The sequence below is a fragment of the Zosterops lateralis genome (assembly GCF_965231275.1).
Source record: "Zosterops lateralis genome assembly, chromosome: 12".
NCBI lineage: Eukaryota > Metazoa > Chordata > Aves > Passeriformes > Zosteropidae > Zosterops > Zosterops lateralis.
This window is the reverse complement of record NC_139772.1, coordinates 13454014-13470757: the sequence shown is the minus strand read 5'-3', so window position 1 is coordinate 13470757 and position 16744 is coordinate 13454014. Positions and strand designations below refer to the sequence as shown.

The following is a 16744-nucleotide window of genomic DNA, read 5'->3' as shown; positions in this document are numbered from 1 at the left end:
CCTGCCCCAGGGGAAATATTTACTGTGCATAAGGAGAAATTCATTCTGTGCAAGACTGGTGTAAGTGTGGTGTGGTTCTGGGACAGGGACAGTTGACACCTCCATCCTCAGGGACATTCCAAATCCAGTGGGACAGGATTCTGAGCTACCTGGTTTAGCTTTGCTACCAGCCCTGCGTGGAGTTGGGATTGGACCATGGGCTTCCCAAGCCCCTTCCTCTCTGAAATGTACCTGATGCTCCAATATGCATTTTGCAAAAGTGGTGTGGTGATTTTAAGACTCACTTGTAACATGGCCAATACCAATTCACTGCCCACAGCTCTTCCATACAGCTCATGGCTGAGCTGTTTTACATCCCCTGCTGACTTCACAAGTTTTGGTACCACAGAGGAACTGGAGGAGCTGAGTATTGGAGAAAGCAAATGCCTGTGGAAAAAATGTGCAGGTTTAATGGCAGGGTCTAAACAGAAGTCTGGGTGCAAAATGAAAGGTCTGTAATAGTCTGCTGTGGGATGGGGTTGCTTACAGTCACAGTCAGAGGGTTATATGTTCTGATTAGAGTCTGACAAGCAGCTCCTGTGGTTGTGCCTTACTCTGTCCTGGAGAAGCAGAATTTTGGGCACATGCATTCGTGGTTTGGCCCACTCCTTGTGTTTTTCCATTGAAGCACTTTAGTATTTTTAGGCTGAAAGAGACGACTCTCAGCTATGCTGGAAGGATCAGAGCAGTCCTGTGCAGGCAGGACACTCTAAGGTGAAATACAGAGAGTGGAGTACAAGAATAAAAACTGGCAAGAAGCCACCATCCCTGCTCACAGCAAGGCTGGGGCTGACAGTGGGAAGGAGGAGCTCTGAGCTGCTGGCTGGTGGCATGGAGAGCCTGCACACACATTAGCTGCTAGGCTCAGATAATCTGGATGAGAGACCAGCAACCAGCCTCAGCATTTCCTGAACCTGAGATGTCTGCTTTCCCTCTTCTGAAGACCTGAAGGCTGCAGACCCACCTCTTCCAGGAAACAACCTGGCTCACACAGCCTGGTGCACTGCCAAGGCAATTGTAGCTGCAGGCAATGCTGGCACTGAGGTCCAGCACACAGAGCACAGCTCAGCCAGCAGCATTGTCAGTGGGATGCAAGGCAGATGGGGAATGTCACAGGGAGCAAGAGCTTCCACCAGTGCAAAGCTAACAGGGCCAGTGCACTGCTAACAGGGCTAGAAGCTACATTTGACTCTGCCAAAAAGGAACAGGGGTAGATGCTAGATTCAATACAAGTGAAACATCTACCTTGTGAATCAAGTAAACCACATTTACTTTCCTTCAGGAAAAGCAGAGACTAGGAGGTCAAGGGAAGAGCAAAAGCAACACACACTGATGCAAGGAGGCTCCTGTGACCCAGAATACCCCGAAACAGACCCCTTTAAAACATTTTTTTGGCAAGGAGGGAGGACATGGGAAGATGTGAGCTCCCAACACACTGGTGGCTGTGCAGCCACAGCTCTGGGCAGAAGGGCCTGGTCTCTCACTGGTTGCTCCCTCTGCACAGCCTAACGATGGCTGCAGGCAAGCATCTCTCTGGAAAGAATTTCACATTTTCCACAAACTTTATGGAAACCAGGAAATCCAGTTAGGCACATCTAGAGAGGGGGGTTGGGGCCTCGGGTAGAGAAGAACAGAGAGGCACAGGGACATGGTGCTTGCAAAGGAGAACTGAACCAGGATGGGCAGAGGTTCCCAGACAACAAACAGACCAGACCACAACATCTGCTCCAACTCCAGTTTATTGAACGTTACAAAATACTCTGCATATATTTTCACATTATAACAATATCCTTGCAAATAATATATTAAGTCTTGAGTCATTTGTGGTGCCCATGGCTACAGAAAACACTGACCCAACTAGAGATTTAGTATGGCCCTATATCAGAAATCAAAACTAGAATAAGTCATACCAGAAATGCAAAACTATATAAAAACCTTTTAAAAACCTCATGCTCATCTGGTGGAACAGGTACAGAGCTGAAGGGCCTCTGCTGAGCCCTGCTGAAAGGGCTGGGGGTCCCACCAGCTCACCTGCTCCACATTGGGCTCACCCACCCAGTGCATCCAAGTGTCCCCTTGGCACCTCCTGTCTCAGCACACCCACAGAGCTGGAAAAGGCAGGCTTTTATCTGCTTTGGAGCATTAACAGTCCGAGTCCCCATTTTTCCCAAAGAGGAGCAATCCCCAACCCTCCTGCTCTGCCAGTTCCCAGCCATTGTGCTCTTTAGTGTGCTGAGCAGTTTTTGGGAAGCAATTCTTGGCCCTAGAAATAATTCATCGTGTGGGCCACCAGCTCCCACCACCCTCTGAGGAGGGAACAGGGGTGGCTGAGATGCAGGTGTTGGGGACAGACCTTTGAAGATGCACACTGCTCACACCCCTCACCCCTGTTCCTGATGTACATTCATACCTGCTGCTCGCTCCACTCCTTGCATCATGTCCAGTCCTTCTAGCTGATGCACCCCAGACAATTGGAGGCACTGGGACATGGACAGAATGAACACCAAGGATGCTGTGCAGGGCAGCTGCCTCCCAGTAGAGCCAGAAAACTGAATGCTGCAGCTGTTGGGAACACATCCAGGCAACAGGCGTGAGACTGGCACAGCAGGTTGGCTGTTAGAAGAGTCCCTGTGCGTACAGGTTCACTAGTCCAGCTCCTGGTGGAGCCAAACCCCAGGAGCACTGCTCCCAGTCCTGAGAAAGTCATGGCCTTGCTTCTGTGGTGCCTCCATAACCCAGGGAACACAGGGCTGTCATGGCAAGGAACCTATCTCTGAGCTCCTGGCTGACCTCCAAGCATGCTGTGAGGAACTAGCACTGTGGCCACCTTGAAGTCAATGGCTCAGTCACTGGGTGTGGGGAGCTCTTGTGCACCAGCACTGCTCTCAGCCCGCTTTCCAGAAGTCTCCTACGCACTGCCAGGCTGGAGATCAGCTCATACTCTTACACCTGTGAGCAGCCACAGCCCATCTGCCAGCAGCCACCACCTCAGGGCAGCACAGCCATGACAGGTTCAAGTCTGTTTGGGATCCCAGCCCTGGGAGAAATATCTCTAACCTCCCAGCAGCAGAGATGTGTAGGGACCAGAGAGGAAGAATGAGGTTTGTGATCTGTACCTCCCTGGATGGACAGGGGCTGATACCTGCTGTCACAGCACAAAGACCAATTATTGACCAGATTTGCATCAGTAAGTGCATGGGCAAAGCACACCCTGGAGTACAGCTCCAGGAGGAGTACTGGGTTCTCCTGCCACTCCTGGAGTTTATGGAGACAAACACAAGCTTTGCAATGCAAGACAGAGTGGTCATCAGCTCATAGCCTGTCTGCAGCTTTCAGCCCCTTCCCAATCCACAGGGTGCCTCAGAGGTGGCTTGATCGGTTGAACATCAGCCACCTGGCCTCTGCAGTGGGTGGCATCCTGCCCTGCTCCTCTGTGGCCATCAAAGGCTGCAGCTCCTGCTGCTCAGGACCGTCCGGGCTGCTGTCACTCTGTGACCGGCCGCTCTTGGAGATATGGCTGGGGAACTGGAAGCAGGAGCTCTGCTCTGGCATCACCTGGCTTGCAGACTGGGGTTGCTCCTCCAGCACAGGGCAGGCAAATCTCCTGTGTTGAGGTCCACTCTCGATGCCTGGGGGGGAAGCGATGCTCTCCAGGGAGGAGATGCTTTGGTTCCACGCCTTCTGCATATCCACTGGCACAATTTTGGTGGTCTCAGAGGAGACATAAACAGCCAGATCAGCCTGGTCTCCTTTCCATGGCAGCTCCTTCTCTGCCAAGGTTGGCGATGGAGGGATGATGCAGGGGCTGGGGCAGACATCCAGGCTGCCTGGAGATGCAGATGGAGGGACAGTGAGAGGGAGCTTGCACAGCTCTCAGTCTGTCCTTGGACCCTGCAAACATTGCAGAACCAACACTACCAAATGGCCATAGAATCCTAGAATATACTGAGTTGGAAGGGATCTACAAGGATTATGGAGTCCAACTCTTTGCCCTATGCAGGACAACCCCAAGAATCACACCATGTGCTGGCCCAGGGATGCAGGCTACAGGGAAGCTCTGCCATGCCTCCAGAGGACAGTGATTCTCCCATTCATGCTCTGTTGACTTTGGTTTTGCCCAAGCCAAGGCAGCTTTGCTCCACAGGCAGAGGAAGGACAAGCTACCCAATGGCAGTTGCCCCAGTATGGAGCATTGGTGCCTACCAGAAGTTGTCCTTCCTTGCAGGACCTCATCAGTGGCTCGAGCAACGAACACAATCCCCTCATCGTCCTCTTTCTCCGTCTCTGAGCTGTCACTCTCCTCCTCCTCTGAACTGACCATCACCAGGACAGGAGCTGCAGGCAGATGGAGGGGGTAGGTTGGTGCTAGCACAACCCTGGGTGCTGTCATCTCACTGAGCTGGCAGTGGGCAGGCACAGCAGGTGCTCCCCTCCCATGCCACCAGGTCCCCTTGCCAGGACCTGCCATCCTCACCTGCCACTGGCCTTACCTGCATCCTGCCAGGGGACATTTCTGTGTGTCTTCCCATTGGGTGCCTCTTTGGTCAGAGAGATGTTCTTCTGTGAAAGAAGAAGAACTGGGTGGGACCTGCCCTGTGCAAAGCCCTCAACCCAACAGGTGGTCCTGTGAGCCAGCCAACACTGGGCATGTAGATTCCCACCCTGGCTACATGGCAGATGGTTTCTAGTCCTTAGGCTTTCCATTTTCATGGCCCCACAATAAACTGCTCAGCTGCAATGGCTGGAAAAGCCTCTAAACAAAAGAAGATACCTAAGGCTCAATTTGAGGTGCAGTGCCACATTTCTGAGACTGGATCTGCACCAACATTGAGGCTGCTTTATGCTGAGTGCTTTTGCAAAACAAAGCTGGGACTCCTCCAGGGCTTTGCCCATGAAGAGCCACCCCACAGCACTGATGGCATGCTGGGGACACATGGACACACAACACCTGCATGCTCACATGCAGCATCAACAAGACTGAGAAGAGATGAGGCACTTTCTCCTCTGACTATGGAGCTGCTGATGCCCTGCAGCACTTCACCTACATCCCAAAAGGACCTCTCTTACTTCATCCTGGGGTGGCCAAATCTCAGAGCTAGGAAAAGAACAGGAGCTTGGGAAGGACTTGCCTTTTTCCTGCCTTTTTCCTTCAGCCTGGCCTTGCTCTTGGAGGAGCAGACATTGTGCTTTGTGGACTTGAAGGTCTCCAGACGCCTCTTCATGTTCTGCCGGAAGATTTCTTTATCTTGGCGCTCTTGTTTATCTGGAGAGATGAAGTGACGGCTGTAGCTGGCCTTGTACTGGCCGAGGGAGAGGCAAAGAGACACAGGGTGAGCAGCTGGCCCCACAGAGCACCGTCCATCCCTGCTCCTCTTGCGGGTGCTGCTCCCCTCGGGGTCAGCCGCACGCCCAGGAGTGCTCACCCGCCGGCGGGGCTTGTAGAGGCTCCCTCGCAGCACGTGGTGCATGGCAGCATCCTCCTTGTCCCGGCGGCTCCGCACCGTGTCGATCACCTGCAGGTCCAGGCATGCGCCGCTCCCGCTCTCCCTCCTGTGGGGAGATGGAGATGGACAGGCTGGGCTCCGTGCCCACGTTGTGCCAGCCCCCTGCCAACTCTGGTGCAACCCCCCCCCCCCTCCCCCGCCCCAGGGAAGAGGGCAGCTGTGAGGTCCAGCGAGATCTGTCCAGGAGCTTGGAGGGATGGTTGTACTCACAGGAGGTTTGTGACTGATGACTCTGACATGGACGTGCGGCTGGGCATGGAGGGCAGCGCCAGCTTGGCTGCCGAGAGCACGTGGCCACCCTGGGAGGTGGGAGGACAAGGCTGGCATCAGGACAGCAAGGACCCAGCTGGGATGGGCAGGTCCCCACTGCCTGGCAAGAGGGTGCACATGTGGCCATACATGAGGGAAACCTCTCCTGCCAGGGCCACCCTGCCGCCTGGACACCAGTACTGCCTGTACCTGATCGACAAAGCTGATAGCATCACGGATGTTCAGCTTGTAGTACACATCCCAGATCTCATCCCGCAGCCTGTAGGCAGATTTCCGCATCAGGAGCTGGCTCAGGTATTTCTTGTCAAACTGCTCCCACCTGCCATGAGATGAAGACACAGGCAGTTTAGCTCCCATGGGGTACCACAGCCAGGGATATCTACCCACACAAGGCTGAGTGTCCCAAGTATGGCAAAGGGAGGCTGGGCACACAGGACCTGGCTCTGCACAGGGGCACACTGCCAGGGAGAGCAGGAGGGGAGGGGACATGGTGATCCTTCAGCCTGCCCAAGGGGAAGCCAGACACCGTCGGGTCTGTGAGAGGCAGTGGGAGTAGGACTGGGGCCACCCTGCTGGAGCACTTCCCCTGCAGGAAACAGGCTTTTTGCATCCTTTTCCTGTCCATGTGCTGCAGATAAACACTGCCCAGGCAGGAACAGGGCTGTTCCCTCCTCAGTGCCCAGTGCAGCTCCATCCATGAGGAGGCAGAGGGCAATTGCCACTAACATGGATACCCCAAGTTCTGACCTTGGCAAGCAATGCCAGCTCCACAGCATCCCCAGCCACACCTGCCTGACCTCTCTCTGGGATGTTTTTGTGATCCTGGTCTGCTGCACAACAGCCAGATGGTACCTGTCCAGACTGATGGACAGACATACATACAGGCTTCCTGGTCCTGCCGTCCTGCTCACAGCAGGGGTGTTCCTCCTGTGAGAACCTGAAGCTGTCTCTGCGGCTGGCATGTGTCTCCCATTCATTAATAATCAGCAGAGGATCCTGTCTAACGCACTCACTTGTCCCGCCAGTAGTGGTAGCCATGGTGCCCCACGATGTCCTCCACTGCTGCCAGGATGTGGTCAAAGGCCTTGGGTGAGGGGAAAAGGGAGAGTGGTGGCAAGGCTATGGGTGCCCTGGAGATGCCAAGGTCATACATGGCCCTCGCCCAGCTCCACATGTGAGGAGAGCCAGGCAGCCTCTGGCACTATCACCTACGTGCTCATGCAGCTCCTCATTCAGTGTAGGTTTGTGGTGGTCACTGCGCTTCACCTTCAGCCACGTCACCAGGGGTTTGATAGTGAGGCCCTAGAATGGCAGGAGAAGGCAAGGGAAAGACTGGGAGGGCGAGAGGGTGCATGGCTGGGGCATGGGGAGCAGAAGCAGCACGAAGTGACTGGGGACAGTGGCTATGCCAGCCACACATGCCCCTACCAACCCAACTCCTGTGCTGTGTGTACACCCCCAGTCATCCTTCCCCTAGACTCATATTCATCCTCCTCGTGCCTTCCCTCCCCAGGGCACTGAATGCCAGAGCCAGGGCCCATCAGCAGCTTTGTAAAGAGAGCAGCCTGGACAGCCAGGCACCCTTGGAGCTCCAGGGGCCAGTCCCAGAACACAATGCCAGTGGGAAAAGAATGTGGGCTATGGTCCCACCATCACAACAGTCCCATAGCAATCCTGCTGATGGAGGAGGTGCCAGAAAGCACCGAGGAGCAAAGGTCACTTGAAAAAAGATACTTTCCCAAAGCACATGTCCCCAGGCCAGTTCTGGAGCAAGAAAGCAGCACTGGATGAGGGGAGAGTGCCCATCCTCACCTGCACAATGACAGTGAAAAACACCACCACGATGGTCGTTGCCACAAAGTAGTCCTTCGCTTTCACCTTTTCCTTGTCCAGCAGAATGACCAGGGCAAAGGCCACGGCCCCACGGAGGCCACCATATGACATGACTACCTGGTCAATCCTGTCCAGGGGGATGAGGCGGAAGCGGTTGAGTACATATGTCTGGAGAACAACACCTGGGGAAGAAGGAGAAGGAGAGCCTGGAACGCTGGGAGAACCCTGCCTGCTGCAGGAGACAGCACAAAATCCCAGCCAGGATCCATGGCTAGCCTTGTGCTTCAGCCTTTCCTGGGCAATATCCCTTTTTGGCATGAAAGGGGCTGTGTGCCACCGGCCACATAACACAGCAGGACAGACTGACCCACAGCTCTGAAGAGGAGGATAAAGAACAGGGTGCCCAGCACCAGTGCTGTGTCCCATGTCCACTTGGAGGTGTCCACAGCTGAGATGCCCAGAAACATGAAGATGATGGTCTCTGAGCTGCTGGCCAGCGTCTTCATGGTGTACTTGACTGTGGTGCGGGATTTCTGGGAGATGTTGGCTTCCACGTACTTCTTGCAGCAGATCCCACAGAAGGTGACTCTGCAGAGGGGCAGAAGGAGCTGGCATGGCCCTACAGCGGGATGAGCAGTGAGTCTACTCACTGCCTCTTGCTGCTCAGCACTGCAACCCCAAATTGTGGTTTCCCCTGGGGGCCAGGGCAGTACTCACGCCAGGATGGCAGAGAGTGAAACCATCTCGGCAGCGAGGTACGCGACGTAGGCCAGGAGGAAGACGAAGAGCGGCTCGATGATGCGCACGCGCTTGGTGAACCGCGTGATCAGGGACAGCAGGAAGGCAAAGAGCAGCCCCACGGCTGTGCCCCCCAGGCTCACCAGGAAGAAGGAGGCTGGTGGGAGGAGAAGACTCATTCGAACCATAAGCAAGTGGGCCCAGCTCCTGTGACCCACAGCAATGCCATGCTGGGCTGGCCAAGCTTCATGTTCCCACCCAGGTTCCCTCCAAAGCATGCCATGGAACACAGAGCTTTGGATGATCTCAAAGCATCCCTTGTACCACCTCTGCTGTGGGGACAGGCTGATACAGTTGGGGTTGTTCAGCCTGGAAAAGACTCTGGGGAGACATCAGAAGCTCTTCCAGTACCTAAAGGGTGCTCAAAAAGAGCTGGAGAGGGACTTTTGACATGGAGTGACAAGGACAAGGGGGAATGGCTTCAAACTGAGAGAGGGTAGGATTAGACTGGGTATTAGGAAGAAATTCTTCCCTGTGAGGGTGGTGAGGCCCTGGTACAGATTGGTTGTCCCATCCCTGGACGTGTGCAAGGCCAGGTTGGTGGGGCTCTGAGCAACCCGGTCTAGTGGAAGGTGTCCCTGCTTATGGAAGGGGGGTTAGAACAAGAGGGTCTTTAAGGTCCCTTCCAGCCCAAAGAATTCTGCAGTTCTAGGGTGTGGCCAGCATGTGACACATGGAGATGACATAGCTGTGGTGCTCAGTGCCCACCCCACAGGACAGTGGCTTCTGTGCTTGCCCTGCTTCACTTTGACAACAGAGGAAGAGGTGGAAGGGCTGGAGTGGCAATTACTCACCTACCCCCTTCACGTAGTCTGTGGCGTGGATGTGTGCTGGGCCCAGCTCCACAAAAGAGTTGAAGACCTTGTACAGCACCTGCAGGCAAGGCAAATCCCTTGAGAAATGCAGGGCACTTCCCTGCCTTGAGAGGGGCAGGAAGGGTCCTGTGGAAGAGGCATTTTCCACCCCAAACCTGTCAGGTAAGAGCTCATTTCAGCAGGCAAAGTCTCCCAGGGCCAGGAAAGAGGAAAGGTCAAGAGAGCATAGCATGGGTCTGCCACCAGCTTGGGGATGTCACATGCATCCTCTGCCCATTCTGAGGAATTCCAGCACCTTGGACCATGTTGGGCTCAACATCAGAGTCCCCCAATCTGCAACTCACCACGGTGACAGCATCATTCAGGAGAGACTCGCCAAACACAATGATGAAGAGGGTCTCATTAACATGGACCTCTTCAAAGACAGCCAGGACTGCCACTGGGTCCACAGCTGAAATCAGACTGCCAAAGAGCAGGAAATCCATCAGCCCAGCTTCAACACCTGGATCTGTTAGGACAGAAGGAACAAAGTCAGGCAAACCAGCCACCCCAGAGCCCCTCTCACCAGGTGGAAACAAGCCTATCCCTCATCTGATCTCAGTGACTTGGCTGCAGCATCTCAACTGGGAGTGCAGTGGGATGAGTGTTCCCAGACCTCCGGGATGCCCCTTGGAAAGTGGGACTCAGTGCATTCTTGCTGCAACATGAGAGGTGCATGAGGGATGCCCCTGTTGGCACCCAGGTGCTTCACTGCTCCTCCAGCAGGTACCACCAAAGGTGGCTCAGCCCCACCTCAGGTCCAGGCATCAAGTGGCTCCTCAGGGCTCAGGAGAGCTCAAAACACAGCCCAGGCCAGCCAGGGCCAGTGGCTCCAGCCAAGGACAGGGAACACGGCAGCGAGCCAGCAAGGCTAGCCAAGGTCAGCAGACAAAAATAGCAAAGACATGAGTCAGCCCAGTGCCAAGCAGGGCCCGTCTGTCCTGCACGCTTGACCGTCCTGCCAGAGCGCCATTCCCAGGATGTCAGGACCCTGCTCACGCTGTAATTCCTAGGAATCCACAGCAGGGAGAGGCAGTGGGCTATGCAACTGGGGGTTCTTTGCACCTCCAACCTATTTTTTGGGGATGTGGTCCAAGCTGGGCAGCGCTGCACACCCACCCATGAGCCCGGCCCGGTGCAGTCCCCAGAGCGCGGTGCCGGTGGCAAAGGAGTTCCAGAGCGTGCCCACCACTGCGTAGGTGAGGATGGCACCAATGTTGTCGAAGAACAGCCGGCTGGGCATGAAGTACCCTGAGTCGAGGACGATGGGGGGCAGAAGGAAGAGGAAGAACATGTTTGGCTCCAGCTGGTACTCGGCTTTCTTTGCCACGGCCAACACGATGCCCCCCAGGCCCAGCCCCAGCAGGATGAGAAGGCAGCTCTCTGGGACGACAGATGTCACCTTCCTTGACAGGTGGAAAACTAGAAGAAAAAGAAGAATGAGAGCATCAGCCAAAGAGGCATATGGACAGAGCATCCCAAATCCACAGGTTTCACAGAAGGGTTGGGTGATCCGTGATGGATGAGAGGAGAACAAGGGAGCACCTATGAAGGCTGCTTCATGGCCACATTTGTGCATAAAAGACTTTCCAGCTACCTCCCAGTTAGGATTTCAGGTCCCTGACTCTTTAGGATGTCTCTCTCCCTCTCAGCCACTGTCTAATAAGACAATCAGCCAGGCATTTTACTTTTCTTGGCTTCTGGTGTCTGCACTTAAAAGGTTTAAAGCAGACAGCAAGCACGTTCACAGCGTCACAAGCACTGCTGGCTGCTGTTCAAGTGAAGAAATCCTGGTACACCGGGACATGTTACCCCACTTGGAGACGAGGATGCTCAGCCCTGGTGAGAGGGTGACCTTGTTTGCATCCATCTGAGCAAGCAGCCAGAGCAGCATGCAAACCACTGCAGCACAAGCCATGCCCGAGCACAACCTCCCTCAGCACCAGCTAACCTACCTGCATGCAAAAACACAGGCACTTGGGAGCTGCAGATTTAGAGATGCTTGGAATAATCATTTTATTCCATGCAAGGTTTGGGCCAAATCTTAAGCTACCGTGGAACAGGATGTATTTTCTAAAGCAAGCAGAGGATGCCCTGGTATTCATCCATCAATAGTGTGGCAGTGAGCCTGTGCTCATGCACAAGCCAAGCAAGATGCCACATCGGCCAGCACAGGGGATTCATCCCTCTAGGCACCCTTGTTCCCCATATCAGGGATATCCCAAATCAAAATTACACTGTGTAATCCCAAATCAGTCCAACCTCCAGGCAGACAACCCCGATCCCTGGAGGTTTCTCCTCACTAGCACAAGGTGCTGTAATTTTGCTGCCCCTCCAAAAGGACATTGATTGGGGAAAGGCTATTGAGGGTCACAGTGATTTTGTCCCCCCATCATAGAGTTCTGCCATCACTTGTGACATCCAGCCCAGCTCTGTCACATGACTTAACCATCAGATAAAGGAATCTCCTGGGGAGTGGGTTCCTCCAGGCACTTTGAGAGCCACCTCTGTCCCTGCGCACCCAGCAGGTACAAGGGACATCAGGGCAGGCTCTGAGCCATCACTTGGCTGCAAGCCCAGCCCTGCTGCCAACCTCAAAAGCCAGTCCCTAAAGCCTTTAGCTGGACTAAAGATGCCCATTGCTTGTGCCAAGCTACCCCTCCAGACGGAAAGTTGTGCTATGGTCATGCACCAGCCCTGGGTCATTCAGCTGCTTCCCTCCTTTGGAACCCCAATGGACAGACAATAAGGTCTGCCTAGCCCAGGGTGCTGTCTCCAGTGGCGTAGACCTGGAGAGGAGCCCAGGAACAGGCAGTGCTTCATCACTAGGTTTCCATGTCTCTGTGCCCTTGTCATTTTCCTCTGAACCTGTCCTGGTCCTGCTCTATCCTTCTGGGACAGGTCCCAGTGTTCCCAAGATGTGGACAGCCAGAGAATTGAAGTTGTGGCCTCCTGATGTTCTTCCTTTCTCCTTTCCCAGCACCTCTTAAGTAATTTTCTTGCCTTCACCACAGCTGAGCTCTGAATTAGAGAAGATAATTCAATGACGAAGATCTGGTTCACAACCAGAGACAACATCTTTGAGCCCACCACCCAATGTGCAGGCTAAGGGCCACTTTTCCTTTAGCTGAGGACCTCAAGAGGTTGCTGCTTGGCACGGTAAACCCCATCCATGCCCCAGCACTGGCTTCCTGCCATAATACAGCAGAAGCACTGCTGCAGCCAGCAGGGGCAGAGCAGTGAGCACAGGGGCAGCATGATCTGCAGCTCCATCACCAAGCACCTCAATAGGAAAGTGCACCCAGGCCAAGCCTCTGCCATAGCTCTGCCACTGAGCACCCCAGCCACAGAGCCCAGGGCACTCCCTGTCAGCCCCAGGCACCTCTGCTCACTGCTACGGGCTGCAATACAGCCCTGGAAACTGTGGTGACATGGACACTACAGCCCTCCAAGCAGACCCACAGCCTGAGGAAAAGCCAGCTGGGCTTCATCCAGGCCAAATTCCTGCTAAATGACCACACAAGTCACTGCAGAGCCCTGTTCACCCCACACAAGCTGCCTTCCCCGGTGGACAAATGGTGCTCACTCAGCGCTTGCAGCAGGCTGTGAAGCCGCTTCCCACCCACGGGAACAAAGCTCTGAAGTTTTCAAGAAGGGAACGAGGCGTCCAGCCCCTTTCTGCATTCTCAGGAACATTGCCAAGATCCCTGCTCTCTGCTTCGGCAACCCATCTGCATTCCCCATGCTGTGGAGCTATGTCCTGGCTGGCTGGAGGGATCCAGGAGAGCGTGCAGGGATGTTGTGGGGACATGGGTCCTGGCTGCCATCTGTCATGGATGGATGGTGTTCAAGGCCAAGGTGGATGGGGCTTTGAGCAACCTGGTCTAGTGGAAAGTGTCTCTGCCCATGCAAGGGTAGTTGGAAAAAGATAATCTCTAAAGTCCCTTCCAATTCAAACCATTCTATGGTTCTATGATTGTTTTCACCAAACCAGAAACTTGGTCAAATAAAGGAGAAGCATCAACGGGAAAGATCATGCTTGTCCAAAAATCTCTGGGCTGATGGGGAAAGCTGCCACCCTCCCCAGGAAATGGCAGCACATGAGCTCCTGTGTCACAGGGAGCAGCCAGTGGGGACAGACGGAACGAGCTCTAATTTTATACACACTAGTCAAGGATTTCAGCACTAAAGGTTCCCACAGCAACAGTAACTTAGCCACATGTGAATTAACTTCAGAGACATAATCCATACTCAGGCATCTCTAATAAAAGATTTGCGATTGAGATAACTCAGGGCCAAAACCTGCTCTGCTCCTCCAGAGCTTGGGAAACGGCAGAACACCTAAACCAAGACATGAGCATCTGGGGACAGAGGTGATGGTGTGAGGAGAGATGGTTGCAACCCATGGCAATGCTGCTGCATAGAAAAACATCTATCTGCTGGCAAACTCCTGCCTGTGGGGCAGTTACGTGTAAGGAGAATGTTTGGTTTGGGGCAATGCTCATCACCTCTGTATTCCCCACATCCTGTGCTCTGACTGTGGATGGAAAAGGCAGTAAAGCCCGGATGATGCCTCGCTGTGCAGGAAGGCAACACCCAAGCCAGTTTTTCCTTGCCCCGGGTGTTTGCTGCCTTGGGTCACCCCAGCATCGTGACTGGCTCTGAGAACAGAGCCCACAGTGTCATTTCCCCATCACCCGGGCGTGGGGCCGCTTCCTCCCCTGCAGTCACAGGGCTGTGAGCTGGCTGTGAGTGCCACAACCACAACGGATACTCTGCACCAGCCTACGCCCAGCATCCACAGCTGCCACAGCTGGAGCTGCCCTCTCTGCTCCCTAAAATCCTCCACCCTGTTCATCTCCTCTGTGGACTCCTGTGCACTCTGGGGACTGCATGTGCCATCTCTGGGGATGCCCACAGCAGGGTGCAGCCTGCAGCTGTGCCCCCAGGTCTGGGTGTCCCTATTGGCTCCATTGGACCTGAGTATCCATTGGACCCAGCAGATACACTACGGGCAGCTTGAAGCTGTCAGCCATCAGGGTCGTGTCCCACAGACAGAGAAGGAGAGTGGCCATCAGCCTCAGGCCTGGAAGGATGTGGTGGATCTGGGGGTTTGGGAATGATCCCAGCTCAGGCCCCCCTGCACCCACCCACACAAAATCCAGGGTGGCTGAGGGGAGCACGTCAATGGCAACCTGCACAAGGAGCAGCTCCGGGGAGAGGCTGGAGAGAAGAAAATATCAGCCAGGGAAGGGAATTTTCTCTCTGATCTTCTGCAGGTAGGAGGGACGCACTCGGCAGCTGGAGGTGGCACAGCTACAGCAGAGTGTTGTATTTTTAAACTCATGATACCTTTTAATTCATTCCTCGCGAGGCTTAGGTCTCTCCTGTGAGAAGGCAAGGAAGGAGAGGAATGCAATATCTACGATGATGCTTGGGACAGGAAGAGGCCAGCTGGTGGTCAGAGCTGTATCTGTCCCCTGTGTAATGAGTGCTGCTGCACATCCCTGACTGATCTGAGATCCCTCTGCCTAACTCTGAACACACATTTCTTGCTCCAACTAGAAACTAAGAAGGTGTCTATGCCCCCACCATAGGGGCTGTGCCCACAGCAGGGTCCCTGAGGAGAAAACCTGGCTCAAGGTCATGATCTCATCCCCTGGACCCAGCACAGCAGGCCGGGGCACTGTGAGGGACCAGCCCTCTGGGTACCCCTGCTTGGCACCCAGGCATGAGTATCCCCTCCCCAGCACCCCCAGTGCTGGTGGGGAGCCCAGCCCTGCGCAGCTCACACACATCCTCACTGTGCCTTCCCACGCAGCCTCAGCACAGCCTCCCCCTGGCTGTGTGGTCCTGTGCTGGGGAGCACAAGAGCCCGAGGCCAACCCAATCTGGAGTGACCCACTGGAGGAGACTGCAGGCACCTGCCATCCCCAGGCTGCCGGGGACACATCCCGCCTGGCGCTGGCACCGCCGAGCATTTCCCCAGGGCTCTGGGGGAACAATGGTTCCAGAACTGCCAAAGGCAGGTGCTGTTCGAGCCTTTGGGAACACGGGACATCCTTTGGGGCTTCTCTTCTCATGAACCATCCATCCTCTGTGCCCACCCATCTATCCATCCATTCTTCGCAGGAAAAAAATAGCCCGGGCCGCCACCTTTTCCTTGGAGTGGTACCTTCACCCCGTCACCGCACATCATCCCCCGACAGGGCACGGAGCATGCGGGGTGGCCCCGACCTCCGCAACCCAGCCGAGCGCGGTGACCGGCCGGATTTGTCCCCATGACCCGCGTTTCGGCGCGCGGTGACACCGCTGGTCCCGGGTGCCCCCGCGCCCGCTGGGAATGCCGCATCCCCCCTGCCTGCCCGGGGGCGGGCGCGGCTGCTCCCGGGGGACCGGAGCGGGTGGGGACACGGGGACACTCACCGATCTTGGCCAGGCTGGCTACCAGGATCCAGGCGGCCACCAGGCAGGGCGCCTGCACCTCCCGCCACTGCCACCGCAGCAGCTCGGCTCCCGCCGGGGCGGCGGGGCCGGGGGAGGCCGCCGGGGGGTGCATGGCCCCGCCGCTCCCGCCGCTCCGCTCCGCCGCGCTCCCGCTCCCGGCCCCGGCCCCCGCCCGCGTCACGCGCACGTGGGGATGCGCCGGGCCGGCCCCCGCGCCCCACGGCCCCGCCCGCCGCTCCCCGCCCCGCCCGGCACCGGCCCGCCCCGGGCCCCGCCACCCCCGGTACTGCCCCGGGCCTCAGCCCCCGCCCCGGACCCCGGCACCGCCCTGCTCAGCCCTTGTGTGCCCTCCTCCGTCCCCGCTCCTCCGCACCCACCCGCAGCCCCCAGCCCCATGCTAGAGCCCCGTCTCAGTCCTCTCTGCACCTGTTCCCGTGCCGCCCGCATCACCCTAGTCCCTCATGCCCTCCCCCCGTGCCTCTGCTTTGTCTGAGTCTCCCCGCCCTGGCTTAGTCTTCAAGCAGCCACTAAATTCCCAATCTTCCTCCACATTCAATCCCCCTCCCAGCCAGCCCCTTCCCAGGTGAAACCATCCACCTCTGCCCCAGGTGCTGCCTGAGCACCAGCTTGGGAACACCCATGGGGAGGCTCCAAAAATTTCTGTCTCCCCTTTACCTCCTCAGCCCCTCTCAGATACTCCTAAAATCTCCTGTTTATTGATTAGGCCATCCCCCATGCCCTGGGAGGTGCCTCATCTCCCACACCCCATCCCTGAGGCTCCCAGTGCGGGAGATGCAGCACCCCATGTCTGGGTGGGCAGCAAGCTATGTCCAAGCAGCCCAGGGAGATGGGATGCTGAGCAGGGGGCAAGAAGGGATTCTGGCAGAGTGCTCCATGGAGAGCCAGCTCTGTGTGCACATGTCCCTGGGGGACAGCAGAGGACACCTGAGCCAGAGCAAGATTTCTGTCTGGCAGTGCCTATGGCATGGGCACTCTCAG

General features: G+C 55.9%; 1 protein-coding gene across 3 annotated transcripts; it reads right to left on the bottom strand.

The window, feature by feature from the left end:
- Positions 1-1770: 1770 nt before the first annotated feature.
- Positions 1771-10698, bottom strand: SLC9A5 (solute carrier family 9 member A5). Of its 3 annotated transcripts, none has more exons than XM_083870319.1 (15): positions 10418-10698; positions 9604-9767; positions 9239-9317; positions 8364-8541; positions 8014-8234; positions 7626-7828; positions 7026-7115; positions 6827-6897; positions 6003-6132; positions 5754-5842; positions 5463-5589; positions 5169-5339; positions 4530-4599; positions 4243-4374; positions 1771-3866 (listed from the first exon to the last, which is right to left on the bottom strand). In XM_083870319.1, exons 1-15 carry the CDS (start codon positions 10590-10592, stop codon positions 3400-3402), a joined length of 2367 nt encoding a protein of 788 aa, XP_083726445.1. In that variant the 5' UTR covers positions 10593-10698; the 3' UTR covers positions 1771-3399. The 3 variants fall into 3 exon arrangements, with proteins under 3 accessions (XP_083726445.1, XP_083726446.1, XP_083726447.1); XM_083870320.1 differs by having other exon boundaries at positions 10549-10639; XM_083870321.1 differs by having other exon boundaries at positions 3649-3930.
- Between the last annotated feature and the right edge of the window lie 6046 nt (positions 10699-16744).

Bases quoted from the DNA above. Each gene is read 5' to 3' on its own strand.
- SLC9A5 (XM_083870319.1), bottom strand. From the start codon at position 10,592: ATGTTCTTCCTCTTCCTTCTGCCCCCCATCGTCCTCGACTCAGGGTAC. The intron at 6,898-7,025 runs GTAGGTGATAGT...CCCTCACCCAAG, and splicing joins ATGAGGAGCTGCATGAGCAC to GCCTTTGACCACATCCTGGC. The intron at 4,375-4,529 runs GTAAGGCCAGTG...ATCTGCCTGCAG, and splicing joins TGTCCCCTGGCAGGATGCAG to CTCCTGTCCTGGTGATGGTC.